Source organism: Vicugna pacos, chromosome 12 (genome assembly GCF_048564905.1).
Source record: "Vicugna pacos chromosome 12, VicPac4, whole genome shotgun sequence".
Classification (NCBI taxonomy): domain Eukaryota; kingdom Metazoa; phylum Chordata; class Mammalia; order Artiodactyla; family Camelidae; genus Vicugna; species Vicugna pacos.
Window position 1 is genome coordinate 31,986,675 of NC_132998.1, and position 19,751 is coordinate 32,006,425.

Consider the following 19,751-nt stretch of genomic DNA (forward strand, 5'->3'; position numbering starts at 1 on the left):
TATGTGGATAAATATAAAATACAATTGTCTCATTGCTTTTTTAATCTCCTTAAACTATAATTGACTGTTTAAAGCAAAGATAGTAACAGTTTATTATGCAGTTTATAACATGTAGAATTAAAATATATGCTAATCTGGTTCTTTTTTCTTTGTATATAGTCTGCTTTGTTTTTTCTTTAGAAAGTGGTAAAACTTTGTTTGATCTTAGAGTAAAAATTTCATCAGATTATCTTTAAATATGTGTAATATTTTTATTAATCCTTCTTGGGAACTAGTAAGTTCTTTTTATCTGAACATAACTTCAGGTCAGGGAAATTTTCTTTTATTATTTCTCTGACTATTGTATCATCATTAGTTTTTATCTCATTATTTACAAATTTATAATTGCTAAATTTGTACTTGATGCTTATTAGGGTTTCTATTTCTTTTAAAAACTGTTCTAAGTGGCCTCTTCCAGTGGAGTCAGACAGGAGGCACTTCCTTTTCCTAGCAATGAGTTGTGACAACACTGAAATGTTGCCAACCAGGGAAGCTCATTAAAGATTCATATCCCAGATTTTTGTTGGGGGCTAGTCATGTAGACACCCTCTGCCTGGCATGTACCAAAATTTCAGACTCCCAGAAGGAAATCAGATGGTCAGCATAAATCATTGTTATCACAAAGAGTTTAGGCACAGTGAGTCACTCCTGTCAGAGTGGTGGGACTTCCTTAGAAATCCAAGTAAGTTCCCAGGCACCAGCCAAGGGCTGTACTTGTAAGTACCTTAAATAGTATATCTCTTGGTGTGAAAGTTCCAGTTCTTTAGTCTGCTTTTCTGGAGACTAAACTTTCCAGGATTCCACACTATTCATTGCTTTCTGCTTTCAGCCCTTAGTGCATATTGGAGCTATTCTTACTAAGTGGTATTGTTTCAGTTTGAATCACGTTAGGGGACAGATGCCACGTAATAATTAAAACAGGCAAAGCTTAACATAAAATATTATTCAGTTATGATAAGAGAGTAATTATAAGGATATAAAACAAAACACAAGGGTATTCTATGGCTAAGGAAGAAAACCCAAGGGAGGACAGGCTTGGAAGAGTGATCCTCTCTGCAAGGTTTTGATTCAGACCTCATTGGAGGTGTAGTTGCAACCCACTGGGTGATTCTTCTCTGCTTAGCCAACATCACAGGGAGCTCTGAAGCTGAGGTGGCCCTTCACAGTTATCTGCGGTGTGGAGCAAGTAGGGACTTCATAGACTGATTATTATATGCAGGCTTCCCTAGGAAGAAGCTGTTACCCCCAGGAAAGGATACTGTTTTAGATACTGTTGTTTAATTTGACTTAAGTTAACTGGGTCAAAGTTGGGCCTTGAGGAGAGGGATTAACCCAAAATGTTTGCTTCTGAAGCTTTTATCCAGACCCTTTCATTGACAGGATGGCACTCTGTGGCTCTATAAGTGACAGAGTTAATGGTATGAGGTAAAATCTCTTAGGAATAGTTCTGTTTGGTAAGAGTTGTGTATACTTGAAAGGGATTTTCAGATGATGAAAATCAATAGCTGAGGAGCAGAATTTTTTTTTCTAGATGAAATTAGTTCACCATTAGGATGATCAAGGTAGAATATTGGGGAATGAATCAACAGTAGCATCTGGTAAATCAGAAATTGCTGAGGCCCTGGATTGTCCTGGGTTTCTCCTACTTTAGTATCTTTGGACAGATGACGTATCTAATAAGGGTTTAATGCTATGGCTAGACAGGATGTGGCTCAGGCATTTCAATTCAGGTATTTGATCTTGGCTCTGGGAGATTTTACTAAATTCTGACAGATGGCAAGAAGGTTGCTCAGGCTGAAGGTTATTGCCATGTTTTTGAACTTGTCTTGGCATCTAGGAGGTTCTTTTTTTCATTAAAAATGTTTTATCTCAAGAAAGAGAGAGATTTAAAAAAAACACTCAGCATTATTAAGCTGGTTTTTAATTAAAGGTAGGGGGGGTTTTGTTTGTTTTTGAGAAAGCATGATCAGTTTTCATTAACTTTGCTAGATTAAATTAGTGAAATACGTCAGTAAAAAGCATTTATTGGTGCTTTTGAGCGTGTAAAAGAAGCATATTAAATTCAGCATTCAGATACCACTCTGTTACATACTACTCTAGATAGTAGGAATATAAACCCAAGTTAGATACAGATCTTCCCTTTTACCAGCTGTTACCTCCGGGAAAGGATACTATTTTAGATACTATTGTTTACTTTACTTTGACTTTAAGTCAACCCTGTCAAAATTAGGCCTTGAGGAGAGGGATTAACCCAAAATGTTTGCTTCTGAAGCTTTTATCCAGACCCTTTCCTTCTCTCTAGTATGCACACAATTAAGCTCACTGTGACAGGCAAAATTGATGAAGATGCTTTTGGGCTTAGAAAATTACCTAAGTCTAAACTTTTCATGAGCTTATAAACCAAGACCACAGACCTGGAAAATTTCTTTCAGGACACACAGCCTTTAAAAACCCAATAAATAATTTAAGTCCTCTGCCTTGGAAAACATAATATTTAACACACAGACACACACACAGAAACATACAGATACACACCAGTATCAAGAATACCTTTTGTGGAGATGTAATTTCTTACACTTAGATATTGTGTGTATTCTAAAAAAAAATTCAAATCTTTTTTTCTTTTTTTAGGTTTTTTTCTTTGGGAGTGGGAAGGTAATTAGGTTCATTTATTTATTAACCTTTAGAGGAGATACTGGAAACCTTTTTTTCTTAACGAGCCAGAGTAGTTTTAAATATTTAAAAAAAAATTTTTTTTTTTACTATCAATTTTTATCTCCTGAGTTTTGGTTTGACCAGATTGTGATCTGGATCCTGGTTTTGTTTACATCTATCACCTTCACATTTGCTTCACCTTCACTCCGTGTATTAGTGTGATATGTCTTTGCATATAAAGTGGTAGAAATAGAAATCATATCTATCCTTGAGGATGCCTTGATATTTATTTTGTTAATGTTTGTAAAACTCATTAAGGTTCTGTAAATTGTGTACTCCGATTGGTAAGGGATTATTTAGATTTATGGTTGTTGCAAATCTGCTGTTTAAAGAGAAAAAGTTGACTTGTTCTTTTGTAACTTAAATTTCAATTGTCCTTTATGCAAATTGACACATTAGTTCTAAAGTTGTATAAATGAAAGCAATGTAAGTGGAAGTGTTTTATTAAAATCTGAAATGCCATAGAGGAGTAACATATCAATTCATAGCAGTTAGTAGTGCACACATCTCATTAGGAGTACTACGGTTTTATTTCATTGTGTTAAGAAATATTTAGTAACTGTTAATGAAGACACTTGTGAATAACAGACATTTTAGAAACTTCATAATTCGGTACATTTAAAAGATTGTATATCAGTTATTCTTTTGACCATTTATAGTCTTCCTTTGTTATAGTCTCCATGCATTTTTTTTTAACTTACTAGATTTTTTTCACACCTGGACTTTGTCTCTTGTTAAGAGAATGTTTTGATCCTGCAATCAAATTTGCAAACACTAAGATGTCTAACATCTATTGTAGTTTTAAAACACAATTTAATATTTAAGTCTTACTTTCTGTGGCTATGTTTTTCATGGGCCCATATTGAATATATTAGTCTTGTATTTACATTCTCCCTTAATATGATAAATTTAAGATTATATTCTCCTGCAGATTTGTGGTAAAATATGCTTCCTCATATTTAAAATAATTGAGAACCATCCATTGTTTATTGTGCAGTTTCCTCCAACCAATATTATGAATTATGAAAGTCACCCAAAAGTATCAAATCATTAGTCTAAACCATCTGTGCCATTTCTCTTAGCAGTGCTATGTCCTTAACCTACCCTTGATTATATTAACAGACTGCAAAATCCCTAATTTCTATTCCTATTTTATTCTACTTTGATTTAGTATCATGACCTAGAGTTAATCAGTTTTCTGCTTATCTAACAAACTTAATGTCTAATTTGTATTCATTTAATTTTCAACATAAAATACTTCACTTGTAAGTTTTCTTATTTAATGATGGTTTGATTAATATACATTTCAATCACCCTTTTTGCTTTTCTGAAGTTTTATTTCCATATAACTGAACAACTGCTTCCTCTGAAGATGGAAATATATGTATGTTTAAGCATTATGCTGTACACCAGAAACTGACACAACATTGTAAACTGAAACACTTCAATAAATATACATATAAAGAACTATAATTTTATTTAATCTTCTTTCCTTTTCTCTTTTTTAAATTGAAATATAATCAGTTTACAGTGTTCTCTCAATTTCTAGTGTACATAATGTTTCAGTCATACATATACATACATATATTTGTTTTCATATTCTTTCTCACTATAGGTTATTACAAGATATTGAATATAGTTCCCTGTGCTATACAGAAGAAACTTGTTGTATATCTGTTTTATATATGGTAGTTAGTATCTGCAAATCTCGTACTCCCAATTTATTCCTTCCCGCCCCTTTTCCCCCTAGTAACTGTAAGTTTGTTTCCTATGTCTTTGAATCTGTTTCTGTTTTATAAATAAGTTCATTTGTTTCTTTTTTTTTATTCTATATATGAGTGATATCATATGATATTTTTCTTTCTCTTTCTGGTTTACCTCACTTAGAATGATGATCTTCAGATCCATCCATGTTGGTGCAAATGGCATTATTTTATTCTTTTTTATGTCTGAGTAGTATTTTGTTATATAAATGTACCACAGCTTCTTTATCCATTAAGGAAATTAAAGATGACTTAAAAGAAATGGAAAGATATCCTATGCTCTTAGATTGAAAGAATGAATATTGTTAAAATGGCCATACTACCCAAAGCAATCTACAGATTTAATGTGATCCCTATCAAATTACCCAGGACATGTTCATAATCCTAAGACTTATATGGAATCACAAAAGATCCAGAATTGCCAAAGCAATACTGGAGAGAAAGAATGAAGCTGGAGGAATAACCCTCCCAGACTTCAGACAATACTACAGAGCTGCCATAATGAAAATAGCATGGTGTTGTCACAAAAACAGACATATGGATCAATGGAACAGAATAGAGAGCTCAGAAATAAACCCAAAGACCTATGGTCCATTAATCTTAGGCAAAGGAGGCAAGAATATACAATGGAGAAAAGACAGTCTCTTCAGCAAGTGGTGTTGGGAAAACTGGACTGACACATGTAAATCAGTGACGTTAGAACACTCACTCACACCATACACAAAAATAAAATGGCCTTTAAGACTTAAACATACGACAAGACACTTTAAACCTCCTAGAAGAAAACATAGGCAAAACATTTTCTAACATAAATCTTAGCAATCTTCTCCTACAACAGTCTACCCAGGCAATGGAAATAAAAGCAAAAATAAACAAATGGGATCTAATTAAACTTATAAGCTTTTGCGCAGCAAAGGAAACCATAAGCAAAACAAAAAGACAACCTACACAATGGGAGAAAATATTTGCAAACGATGCTACTGACAACGTCTTAATTTCCAGAATATACAAACAGCTCATACAACTGAATAACAGAAAAACAACCCAATCCAAACATGAGCAGAGGACCTAAACAAGCAGTTCCCAATGAAGGCATACAAATGGCCAATAGGCACATGAAAAATGCTCAATATTGCTAATTATCAGAGAAATACAAATCAAAACTACAATGAGGTATCACCTCACACCAGTTAGAATGGCCATCATTCAAAAGTCCACAAATGGTAAATGCTGGAGAAGGTGTGGAGAAAAAGGAACCTTTCTACACTGTTGGTAGAAATGTACTTTGGTGCAGCTATTATGGCAAACAGTATGGAGATTTCTTTAAAATCTAAAAGTAGACTTACCATATGTTCCAGCAAGCGCACTCCTGGAGGCATATTTGGAGGGAACTCTAATTCAAAAAGACACTTGCACCCCAATGTTTATAGCAACACTATCTACAATAGTCAAGACAAGGAAACAACCTAAATGTCTATCTTATCTTTTGATTGTGAAGTTATATTGATGGTATTTTTTCACATGTTTTCCTGATCAAACATACCTTTAACTTTCAGTTTTTTAGTCCAGTACACGCCTGCACACATACATGAGCACATACATAGTTACATACTCACTAGCACTAAGAGCATTTCTATTTTATTGTTGTTAGAAGAGGAAGTAGATAAAGGGGAAGACCCAGAGTTGTCAAGTCAAAAGTATATGCATATCATGTGCCTAGAACAGTGCTAGTTATTTTACAGGTTACACAAATAATAGAATATCTTGTCCCTACAGTGATAAAGGTAAGATATACTTCATGTGATATCCAGCATATAGTTCAAAATAATAGATTGAGTTGTCAAGACCATTTGTACTATGAGAATTCAGAGAAGACAAATAGTCTCTGAATCCCTTTCTTGTTCATGATCATATAGAATTAGTAGTAGAAAACTGTGCCTTGGCAAGTGTTGAACTTGTTTTAAATTATCTGTTTTCCACAGTAGAGCACCAATTTATTTTTTCTGTCATCTCACTATGCCCTTCCTCATACCCGAGTTGCTATACTTGGTTTAAGTGCACTCATGCTGCCAGTCCGTTGGCCTCATTCTCATTTCTCTGTTCCCCATTCATCAGAGTCTTTATCTCATGAGGTGTTTTTGCCGAAATACAGGCACTTCTCTGAATTCTCTCCTCCTCACTCCCCAGTTGGAAATGATTGTTCCTTCTTTGTGTTCTCCTGAGATCTTGTTTCTGTATCTCTGTAATGCTCATGAGTTTTGCCTAGTTGTTTTGTTTGATTGCTAATCTACATATGTCTTTAGACCTTAAATTAAGTTCCAAGTTCTTGACATATTTTTCTCTTCCCTTATCCTCCAGTTTAGTCTTTAAAACAGTAGTTGTTGGTTAATAGATACATTAAAATTTTAATGGATTTTTCTGAAATAGTAGGTATACATAATAAAATATTAATTAATTTAAGAAGTAATTAATAAATTTACTTTTATAGTTTATAAAATTATTTTTATATAATTAAATTTTTATATTAATTAAAATCTTCATCATAAAAAACTTCAGGCCCAGATGGTTCACTGGTGAGAACACTTTTAGAAAATAAAGGATGAGAGTTGTTCCCAAGTTATTATATGAGGTCAACATTACTGTGATACTAAAAATATTTCACAAAAATAAAACTATACATCAATGTCACTCATGACCATGGTGTCAAAAATCCTTGACCAGATAGTAACAACCTAAGCACAGTAATATATTAAAAATATTATACATCATGACCAAATGGGGTATATGCCAGAAAGGCAAAGTTATTTTAACACTGTAAAATCAATTTAATTCATCATATTAATAGAGTAAAGGAGAAAAAATACATGATCACATAAATAATTGTAGTGTAGAAGAAATTTTCTCAACCTTATAAAGGATCTCTACAAAAATTCTATAGCTAATATTATACTTCATAATGCTGAAGGACTGAATGCTTTTGACTTAAGATTGAAAACAAGACAAAGATGTTTGCTCTTGCCATTTCTATTCAGTGTTGAACATACTGGACAGTACAGTAAGTCAAGGGCAAGAAATAAAAGCATACAGATTTTAAAGGAAGAAGTAAAGCTCTGTTTATTCACAGATGACAATTTTTTTGACAGAGAATATTCTACAAAATTCACAAAAAACAGAACTAAATGTGTATTTAGCTGGGTGCAAGGTCAGTAAGCAGTATCAGTTGTATTTTTTTTACATGAAGAACAATTGAAATTGAAATGTAATAATACCATTAAAATATTTTTTAAAAACTTGAAATACATGTTTATCCCTACAAACTTAATAAGATATGTGAAAGGCTAGTGTACTGAAGACTGTAAAAACATTGTTGATGAAAATTTTTAAAAACCTAATATAGGGAGATATATACCATGTTCATAAATTAGAAGACTAAATATTGTTAAGATATCTGTTCTCCACAAATTTTACTATGAATTCAATGCAATTCAAAACAAAATCCAAGAAGATTGTTTTTTAGATATTGACAAGTACATTCTAAAATTTGTATGCAAAGTCAGAGGGTTGAGAATAGCCTCTTTTGAAAAAGAGCAAATATGGAGGACTTTCTGATTCCAGACTTACTATAAAGCTACAATAGTCAAGTCAACATGGCATTAGCATAAGGAAAGAATCACAGATCAATAGAACAGAATAGAGAGAGCTCAGAAATAGATCATCATGTATATGGTCAACTGATTGTTTAAAAAGTTGCAGGGCACTTCAATGGGGAAACGATGAACTTTTCAACTAGTGGGACTGAAACAATTTCTATCCATATGAAAAATTTAATGAACCTAAATCTTATACCATATGTGAAAATTAATTCATTGTCACTCAAAAGACCAAAATGTAAAAATAGCAGTATTCAACAGAAAATATAGGAGACTACCTTTGTGACTTTGGGGTAGGCAAATATTTTTTAGATATTATATAACAGCACAAAGGAATTATGCCCACGATATACAGTATTTTTAAAGAAAAACTCTTACAACTCTGGACATCCAAATGCAGAAAAATGAATCTGGATACAGACCTTACACTCTTCACAAAAATTAACTCAAAATGGATCATAGATCTAAATGTAAAAGGCAAAACTATACACCTCTTCGATGATAACATATGAAAAACATCTACATGACCTTGGCTTTTTAGATTCAATACTAAGAGCAAGAACCATGTAAGAAATAATTGATAAGTGGACTTCATTAAAATGAAAACTCCTCTGTGAAAGACATGGTCAAGAGAATGAAAAGATAAGCAGATAATACATTGGGAGAAAATATTTGTAAAACTTATATCTGATAAAGAACTGTTATCCATAATATAAAAAGAATTCTTAAAACTTAACAGTTTGAAAACAAACAACCTGACTGAAAAATGGGCCAAGACCTTAATAGACACCTCACCTAAGAAGATATACAAATGGCAAATAAGCATATGCAAAGATGCTCCACATCATGTGTCAGCTGGGAAATGCACATTAGAACTACAGTGAGTTACCATTACACAACTGTTAGAATGGTCAAAATACAGAAGTTGACAACATCAAAATGCTAGCACAAGATGTGGAGCTCAAATGTGAAGCAAGAGGAACTCATTTATTGCTAGTGGGAATGCAAAAATGGTACTGCCACTTTGGAAGACAGTTTGGCAGTTTCTTACAAAACTAAACATACACTTACCATATGATCCAGAGAAATCTTGCTTCTTGGTATTTTCCCAAAGAAATTAAAAAACTATGTCCACTCAAAAACCTACACAAGGATGTTTATATTAACTTTATTGATAATTACAAAACTTGGAAGAAATCAAGATGTCTTTCAGTAGGTAAATGGATAAACTGTGGTACATCCAGACAATAGAATATTATTCAGAACTAAAAAGAAATAAACTATCAAGCCATGAAGAGATGTGGAGGAACCTTAAATGCATGTTACTACAGAAAAGAAGCCAGTCTGAAAAACTACATTCTATGATTCCAACTTTATGACATTCTGGAAAGGGCAAATTAGGGAGACAGTAAAAAAGAACAGTCATTGGGTTAGGAGGGTGAATAGGAGAAACACAGAGTATCTTTAGGGCTGTGAAAATAATTCTGTATATTACAATCATGATGGATATATGTCATTATAAATTTGTCTAGATCCTTAGAATGTACCAGTCTAGTGGGCGATGTTGATAATGGGGGAAGCTTTGCATGTATAGGGGCATAAAGCATATGAGAAACCTTTGTACCTTCCTTTCAATCTTCCTGTGAATCTTAAACTGCTTTAAAAAGAAAAGTCTTCATAAAAAGACCTCTTACAATTCAACAAGAAATCAAATTAACCTAATTAAAAACAGAGAAAGGACTTGAAAGGTTGTTTGACACAAAAAAGACATGTGTATGGCCTCCTAGCACATGAGAAGATACTAAACACACTGGCAATCACAAAAATGGAAATTAAAAGCTCTGTGTGGTAACAATAAACTTCCATTAGCATGGCTAAATTAAGTGTTGCCAAGAATGTGGAGATAGTAGAACTCTCATACACAGCTAATGGGAATGTAAAATGTTACAAACACTTTGGAAAACATTTTGATAATTTCTTTAAAAGTTGAAAATACACTTACCCTATAACCACGCATTTTAGGTGTTTACCCAAGAGATACAAAAGCTTATGTCCACACAAAGAATTCTACATGAATGTTCGTAGCAACTTTATTGACAATGACCTCAAACTGGAAGCAACCTAAATGTCTATTAACAGAAAAATTTATAAACAGATTTTGGTGTATACATACAGTGGAATACTACTTTGCATTAAAATGTAATAAACTACTAATACATGAAAAATAGAGAGGTATCTCAAACACATTTTGCTGAGGGAAAAAAGCTAGACCTAAAGCGTGTACTTCATGATTCCATTTTTGTGAAGTTCTAGAAAAGACATGTCTAATACAGTGACAGAAAAAAAGATTTCTGGGGCCAGGAGTAGATGAGTACTGACAAGGAATGAGCACAAGGCAACCACTGTGGTGATGAAAATATTCTGTATTTTAACTGTGGTGGTGATTACACAGATGTATGCTTTTATCAAAAGTTGTTAAACTGAACATTTAAAATAGGTACATATTATGTATGTAAATAATACCTTAATATATTTTATTTTTTTAAAAGGAAACTATTTGAAAAACACTCCTTGATTATATGAAGTCGTCTATTATGAAGAATAATTTATTTTCCTAAAGTTGCACATTTTGCCTTTTATACTAAATCTTGCTGAAAAAAATAAGATTGGGTAAACTTTCTAAAGTAACCTTAACTTTTTAGAAATTAGTGTCTACCTCTTGTGCATAGACCTGACACCAGCTTAGACTGCTTTCCAATTTTGCAATAGTAAACCGTATTATTAAGCCAGAGTCAGATAAATAAACAAAAGTTTTAAGAGATAATAAGAACATACGAATTGATTGTATTTAAAGTAGAATAGCAAACCAAATGCGTTCTTCTTTGCAGTTTCCCAGACGGCTATGCAAAGGATGTCAGCTACATAAAGAGGTAGCAGGTGAGGACATAATGTGTTGGAACTGAGTGTTTTAGAGGAATTACAATGAATGTCTTATGTATCATTAAAAAGAGAACAGCTTTCCTTAATCTATTCTTCAATATTCCTTGCAATTAAAATTTTTGCTTCATTAGTAATTCTATCCTTCAATAAATGTGAAATACTTTTGATACTGGCAAATCCCCAAATTTAAAGAATCACCGTACACAGTAACATCATTTTGGTGTGTGGATGCTAGGAAGTCAACTCAGTATACTTACTGGGATTAAAGACTTGTTTTCTTCTTGCTTCCTTTTCCTTGTGGATATAGATGCATTTTAGAATTCATAGGTAACTACAAATAAATCTGAGAGAAGTTTCATTTTTCAAAAGACTTAAATGTTGCAACTTTTGTGAATTTCACTAACTTGGAGCAAATGACTGTGGTGAAAAATAGTATAGAGTAGCACTGCAGTTATCTTCAGAAAATTTTAAGCAAATATTTAGTGTTTAAAAAGCTGATGAAAATATTATATTTGACACTAAACTTTCTGACCATCCCAAATGTATGAAACTGTAGTGTGTAATCTTTCTCAGGACTGAATTTGAGATAAACAAGCCTGGTGCTTTTTGAGTAATGTGATCACTGACCTTTATCACTTTGATCATTGGCACTGTTATAGTTTTGATATAAATGAACCAGCTTAACATTTTACAATCTCCCTCTCTCAGTGCCCCAATAAGCCTTTAGATCCCCAATTTTATAAGCATTGTAAGAAAATATCATTGATATAGCTTTTTTTGTTGTTGTCTTTCAAATGGACAAAAAAATAATAATCCCTGAATAATTTCGTCTCTGTAATGAGATTGGCTATGCAAGTTTGGAGATAAGGTGTATACTAGAGTTACATTATTTTATGTAATAAAAGGTAGAGGAATTTGAAGAGCAGATGAAAAAAAAGTCTGTGGGAGGAGATAGACACCACGGATGATGAAAGCACCTTTCCACCCAACTGTCATCACAAGGAACACATATTTGTTGGGAAAGAGGAGGGATTAAGTTGTGCAATTTAAAGCCCATTCTCCTTTTTTCACTATGGAGTTTTTTGTAAAATCTAAATTGCTCACTAATGGTTGGTATAAATGCATTCTTTAATGAACTCAAGTAGATTCTGAGTTCTCAAGTAGATCTGAGTTTGGATATGGGATGAACACTGTTAGGACAAGTGAATACAATGGAGCGAAGATAAAGGACACTAAGTTCAAGGTTACAATAAATTGGTGCCTCCTAGAATTGACAAGAATGTTCATGGTTATTAAAATTTTTTGAAGGCAAGTTGATATTCATTCATTCACTCAACACATATGCAATGGAAAGTTCTTTAGTGTGCTAAGCTTGTGGTACACTATCACTGGGCTTGTGGTAGCTAAACCAACAGATGTCTCTGCAGTGGTGCAGTTTGTTATCTAGTAGGGAACGGAGTTATTGAACCAAAGTCATATAAGTAGCTGTAAAAATTTTATTTGTGATAATTACTATAAAAATAGCAGGGTGCTGTGAAAGCATTTTCACTGGGGCATCAAGAAGGTCTAGCAAATAAAGTGAATTAAGTTCACACCTAAAGCACAAATAAGATTAATCCTGATGAAGACAAGAGGAGACAATGCTCCAGGAATTTATTAGGATTTGGTACAATACCAAGTAACAGAAAATCCAAAATAACAATGGCTTAAAAAGGAGAAGTTTATTTCATTCCATTTGCAAAACTTAGAGCTGGGCAGTCCAAGGCTGAGGAACCCAGGATTCTTCTATTTTGTTGTTCTATTGTATATGTCCTCTAGTTCCAGGTCTCCATGTTGGTCCAGGATGACTGCTCCAGCTTCAGCCATTTCATTAACATCCCAATCACCAGAAAGAGGAACGGGAGGAAGAAGGACATGCCCCTTCACTTTCAGAAACGTTCTAACTTAATCACGTGGCCAAATGTAGCTGTGACAGGTTGAGAAATGTGGTCGAAGCAGACGTGTGCCAAACTAAAATTTAGGGTTCTACTACCACAGAAAAAGAGGGCTAGGTGTTCTGTTACATTGAGAGACAACTAACAGTCTGCAAGAGAAAGCCATGTGTGCTTAGATAAAGCTCTTGATAAGGGGAAGTTTGGTATATTCAAGGGAAAGAGCACAATGTACTTAAATGTTACGAGCAAAGGGGAGGAAGAATGGTCATGATAGGACAAAACTAGAGAAGCAAGTAAGGACAAACACACAGCCTTTTGAATCATATTAAGAATTTTGAATTTTATCCAAAGAACAATGAAAAACTATTAAAAGTTTTTAAGGAAGACGGTAACAATTTCACCTCATATAAGAATATTTTTCCTCTTGTCACAGCATGAAGAGTGTTTTTGAGATGACATTGACAATATACACAGAGTTTAAATTGGAAACACTCTTTGGCATACAATTGCATTTTTACCAATTTATTCTGACAAAATCATTGGACAAGAATACAAATCTGGAAGAATATGCCCTGAATGTTTGCATTGGGAATAAAGTTAGGAAAGCTTAACTTTCTCCTTTATAACTTTTTGTTTTGAATCATTTGTTTTGCAATAAGCGTGTATTATTTTAAGTTTTGTTAAAAGTTAATGGATCAACTTCATTTTTGAAAAACAAAGACAAGAAGACTTGTGGCTATTACGACAAGGCAGTCTAGATTACTGATGCCTCTTCCAGAAGATCTTCCTTTGTTTTGCTCTCCATTTCTGAGAGTTGCCTACTTCCTAGAGTCTGCCTTTTTGCCTGGTCCCTTTGCATTGTCAATTCTATTAGACTGTTTTCCTACTTTTCGGTTTGTTTTTTTCATTTCTAATGGGATGAGGGACTAGCTTTGTCGCTTTCCATCATCCCATTTCCCCATGAACACAGTGCCCTCCTATATCCTGGCTGAGTTGAGCATTCTAGGTTTCTGCTTTTCCTCCACGGACTTTTGGACAGGACATAAACACTCTCAGACTTTTCCCTTCCCCTACTGCCACCATGTTTCTAAAGATGTGCATTGACCAAGGGGATTAAAGGGGCTCTGTGGGATCATAGCTGGTCCTTGATCCTTTTCCTAAACTATATACACTTTAATTGTTTAGATTACAGGATTTTAGAGTTAAAAAAAAAAGACTTTAAGGGCCATTAATTATAAACTATCACATAACAAATTCTTTTGTGGATATTCTGAATATCTTGAACATCTATTGTCCCTTCAAAAAGCTCTAGTAATTAGAAGCTTCCTTCTTATTAGTAGTGTGGTAGAAAGATTATAGAACCTGAGTCAGAGGACTTGGATTATAATCTCCCTCATATGTAGAATGATCTTTCAAATTGAGTAACATCACGTGCATTTGTTTTTTCACTTGTAAAATAGAGATAACTCGTATCCTACTTTATTGGGCTCTTCCATATCTGAAAACATTTTCTAAACTATAAAGCACTATTATATGTAATTATTATATAATAATGCTTATATAGTTATTATATAAACATATGTATGTTAATGTATATATAGTTATTATATAAATGTAATTATGGTTAATATAAAATATATAAAACATATTATATATAATATAATTATACTGTCATATATAATAATATATTATAATATATATTAAAGTATTTACATAAACATAATTTTAATATATCTAATATCATATATGTTTTATAAATATAATATATATATATCTCACCTCACAAGGAAATTCTAATTCTTTGATGTTAAACTGATGTAATTATTTTAGAAGTATTTTTCTTTTAGTGAGTTCAAATTTGTCTCCCCATGATATTTATGTATTATGACTTTTATTATCTGAAACAATGTAGAACTTGCCCAGTATTTCTCCTGTATAATTACTGTGTATTAACCAAGAAAGCTAATAGTCTCAAACCGTGTAAATTAGGTCTATACTCTATGGAAGAATTTCCTGACATCTGAAACTTTAGGAACATAGTTGAATCTCCAGTAAAAAGTTTGGAAAACATTTGAAATAAACTCTGAACTTAAGCGTTTGTTCATGTAGCTTCTTGCTATATGTAATTGAAGATTATATTTAGTTTGATAAAATCTTTCTCAGGCATCTTTAACTGTAAAACAGTGAAGTAGAAAACTATGGTTGTACACAGTTAACTTCTGTACAGTCTTTAGGGGGCAGTACTAAACCACTGATAAATTTTATTTCTGCTAATGGTATTGGCAATGGTTAATATAAAATGAAACAAAAATAACAATAAAGATATTTGCGATGCAATTATATACACCCTTTGATATCAGTAAAATTTTCTAGGTAGTCAATTGTAAATGGTAGTTTGAAATTTATTCATTTAATGATTTATTTAATAAATGATTATTAAATTGCATTTTGCACAACACAGTGTAAGAGATAAAATGTGAGTAAGACAATGTTTACTTTCATATAACTCACAGTTAACTAGGATGAGTAAGTTGCATGTGTGTATGTGTGTTCTCTGTGTGTTAGCAACTCTCTCAGGATAAATATTATAATAAAGATAGCAACATTTATTGATTATTTTTTACCAGTGACTGTCAGGCAACTAATTTTCTCCTCATACAGCCCTATCAAGTAGGAATTATTATTATGCCTACTTTGCAGATAAGGAAACTGAGGATTAGTAAGATTATGTGATTTGCTCAAAGTCACACAACTTGCAAGTGGCAGAGCCAGGACTTAAATGTGTATGTATTTGACTTCAAAGCTTTTTTTTGCTCTTTGCCACTATGCCATGTATCATTACAAAGTGTATGTGAAACTAAACACCAAGGACCTACTGTATAGCACAGGTCAATATATTCAATATCTTACAATATTGAACTATATTCAATATCAACTATATTCAATATCTTGTAATAACCTATAATGGAAAAGAATCTGAAAAAGAATATATATATATATCTCTGAATCACTTTTGCTATACACCTGAAACTAACACAACATTGTAAATTAACTATAATTTTAAAAATTTTAAAAAGTATATGTGAAATAATGTAATACACAAATTCACAGAAAGACATTCAGAAGAAAGGAACATCATTTCTTTTTGTGGGAAATCTGGAAAAAAATATATAAGAGGTGAAAGCTGAAGTTTATTTTGAGGACTCAATGGGGTTATGAGAGAATAATACCTAAAAATAGTAGTTAATATTTATTGAAACCTTACTATGTGTCAGGCACTTTATATTTATTACCTCATTTAGTTATCAGGAAGAAATTCTGAGGGAATTACTACTGTATTATCTTCCCACTGCATGGTTGATGTAAGTGAGGCTGACAGTGGTCCTTTCTGTTGAGAATCATACTAATAAGTTGGCTAATAAGTAAAAGTTAGAACTTGAGTCCAGGACTAATTTTAGAGCCTAAATTTATAACCACTACAATAGCTGTGTAAGATGGAGGTAGGTGAGGCATGAACAAAAGTATGTAGCATGATTAGGAAAGGGTGAACAATTCTACTTGGTTATAGTCTGGAATGAGTAAGATAGAATAAGAAGAAGCGTTGAGAAATAGTTTGACCATAAAACCTTGAAGTCATATTAAGAGATTTGTATATTATTTGCTGTACAATGGGCAGTAACAGAGTTTTTCTTTGGGAAGCAGAATGAGACAGAGTGAGAAAAGAACTGATTAACATATAAAATGTTGATAATTCTTCACCAAGTATATAATGATTTATGGTACGATACATGTCAACCTTGATGGTCACACCAGTAACTGATCATGAGTTGGTGAAGGAGGTGCCCTTTTGATCATTCTATTCATTTTTGGAGACAGCACTAATCAAATACATAGTTGCTCTAGAGTCAGGCACTCTGGGTTAGAATCTTTTTTCTGCCACTTACCAGTTCTGCGACCTTGGGTTTTATTTGACTTCTCTGTGCCTTAGTTTAGTATTTGCCTCAAGGTACTGTGTGAATTAAAATAATGAATAATAGAGTGCTCAATAGATTGTAGCTATTGTTATTATTGTATCTTAGAGACAGTAACTGATTGAAGGATAATTAAAATTCATAATTTCTCAGTTCTTGAAAGCTGATAAAGGGAAATTTTAGATGTGAATGCAAAAAGTAGTCATAAAGTCATTCTATTTTTAAAAGCAACAGCTTTTGCAGGGAGATGGGTGCTCTTTACAATTGGGTATGTAAACTATCTTTACTAACTTGAGTAATCATAATCTATCAGTGCTGTGCTGAACACAACACTGTGGATATTTTTAGACAAACTTACTGTTTTTCCTGTTTTTTTTTTTTTTTTAATTCAGCCTGCTAAGTATTCAGGAAGCTCTTTGAATATGAGATTTTTCTTCAGTTCTGGCAAAATTTCTTGCATTATTACTTTGACAATTTCTTTTCACCTCTACATGGAAATCTTAGTTTGATTCTCTAGTTTTCTTAACTTGTAACTTCTTTTGATCTTTTGTTCAGTCTTCTGGGGAATTTGCTCAGACTAATTTTTCAACACTTCTATTGGATTTCATGTACTTATTTGTTTGGTAGCATTCTGTTCTTATTTTAAGGATGCAAATAGTTTCTATCTCGCTGAGGATACCATTTATAACTTTTTTCTGTATATTTGTTTTGGTCTGTTAACGGTCCTTCAAATGGTGATTGTTGTATTCTTGTTTGTATTTAACTAAAACATTAGGAATTGTTTATGTGGGTAGAGCTTGTTGAGAGGTGAGCTTTACAGTAGGCATTAAGGCATAGACCCCCCACCTTTTTCCTGAATACTTATGGATCATTTTTCTTGAGAGGTCAGTTTCTGCAGAGAAGAATAGATTCTCATCTCCTACCTAAGGGATATGAGATTAGCTGCTGTGTTCTCTAAGACAAATGTGAGAAGGCACTGGGATAGGTTGAGAATCTTCATTTACTACATAGATATTCACTGAATTCCACTGTTTTTAGAGAGGCACCCCTCGGCTCATTGTGCATGAGTTCTTAGAATTCATAATCCCTTTCCTTCAACCTCACCAGAAATTAAACCTCCAATTTCTTGTCAGGTGGTACAATTTCTTGTCAGGTTTAGTTTCTTGGCTGGGTGAGAAGAAGATGGGTCTGGGGTCTAACCCTTTCTAATATAAAATTTCCATCCTGTTTCAGCCCCACCTGCACCTATACCTTCACAGATAGTCAGTCTCTCTGCTTCTAAAGCCCTTTTGAAGATGTGAATCATGAATAGACCTGCTTCCTATTCTTCCTTCATGCAGGCACTTTGCTTTCAGTTTCCTCAAGTTGCTAAGTCAGTTTGATAAATCATCTGTTTGTCATTATTTAAAAGTTTCTTTGATATTGCTCATCTGCTAACATCCCTCCAGGTGTTCTTGTCCTTATGGCTTAGACCATTTTTTACAAACCTTTTGCTGTCATTTAAGTGAGATTTGGGAAGTAGCAAAATTAAATATGTATGTTGAGCATGGAAGTCCTATTATTAATTTTGAAAGTTATTACCCCTATTATATGTATGACATTTATGAAGTTTATTTTTTCAAAAAGAGACTACGTTTTTAGTGACATTGTAAAAGAATGAGCTTTTTAGCAATTTTATGGCAATAAAGTCTTTTCATGCTATTCCTCTCATTGCATTTAGAAATCATAAATTTTTTCTCATTTGTTACTATTCATATATTTTCTTGGATCACTTTCATATCCTAGTCTTTATTATGAACTTACCAGTCTTTTTCACCTAGTCTTTTCACTTTCAATTTTCTTTTACTTACAACTTAGAATTGAACTATACATGTTTTTTGGCTGTTTTACATGGCACAGCCACATAACTATGGCTAGAATTAAGCTAACTCCTTGCTGACATACACCACGAGAAATTTATGTAATTTATTTGATGTTAAGATATCTAAATAACATTGATATCATATATACATTGAAATAATATAGTGGTATAATATAAATTTATTTTCAGAGAACTTCATCTACAATAAACTTGTCATCAGGAGAAGTGGAAGAAGATGATGATGATGAAAACACTTGTGGGCCCTCAGGACTCTGGGAAGCATTAACTCCTTGTAATGGATGTAGGAACCTTGGCTTCCCCATTCTTGCACAGGTAATGGTTTGCTTTCTTAAGGTACAATAAAACATAAAAATAGTTGCCTAAGTTTTAAGTAAATCTTTTTATTCCCTCTGAAAATCCAAATAGTGTCTTGTTCACTTTGTAATTGTTTTTCGATTAAAGGTTAGTAAAATGTTTATATAACTTGCTGTACATCTATACATATGCAAGCATATCCTTTACATAATTTTATGTGGTTGTTTTATTTTGGTCATGATGCTAGTTCAAGAAAAATTGAGTTGTTTATGAGGTTTTAATACTTCATTTTAAAGAATGCTATTTTGAAATTAAATAGCAATTTATATACAATAATAGTAAAAATTATTTAAAAGGAAGCATATGAGGGCTCTTTAAAAGTATAGTCAGTGATTTTTTTTTCTTGACACAACGGAACATTGTAGAATAATGTGTGCCACTGAGGATTATGCAGTACTATCCAAAACTAAGACCAGAACACTAAAATATCAATTACAATTTTGAATACATTTACTATTCATTAAGTCAATTTCAATTCTATTGTATCACCTTCAAATTTTTGT

General features: G+C 32.8%; 1 protein-coding gene across 4 annotated transcripts in view; it reads left to right on the plus strand.

Moving 5' to 3' along the window:
• Positions 1 to 19,751, plus strand: part of ANKS1B (ankyrin repeat and sterile alpha motif domain containing 1B) — an 862,484-nt gene that overhangs the window by 181,017 nt on the left and 661,716 nt on the right. For all 4 annotated transcript variants that reach the window (XM_072973193.1, XM_072973192.1, XM_072973191.1 and 1 more), the window contains exon 9: positions 19,063 to 19,206. In XM_072973193.1, coding sequence (XP_072829294.1) covers positions 19,063 to 19,206 — 144 coding nt within the window. The remainder of the gene's footprint in view (positions 1 to 19,062; positions 19,207 to 19,751) is intronic.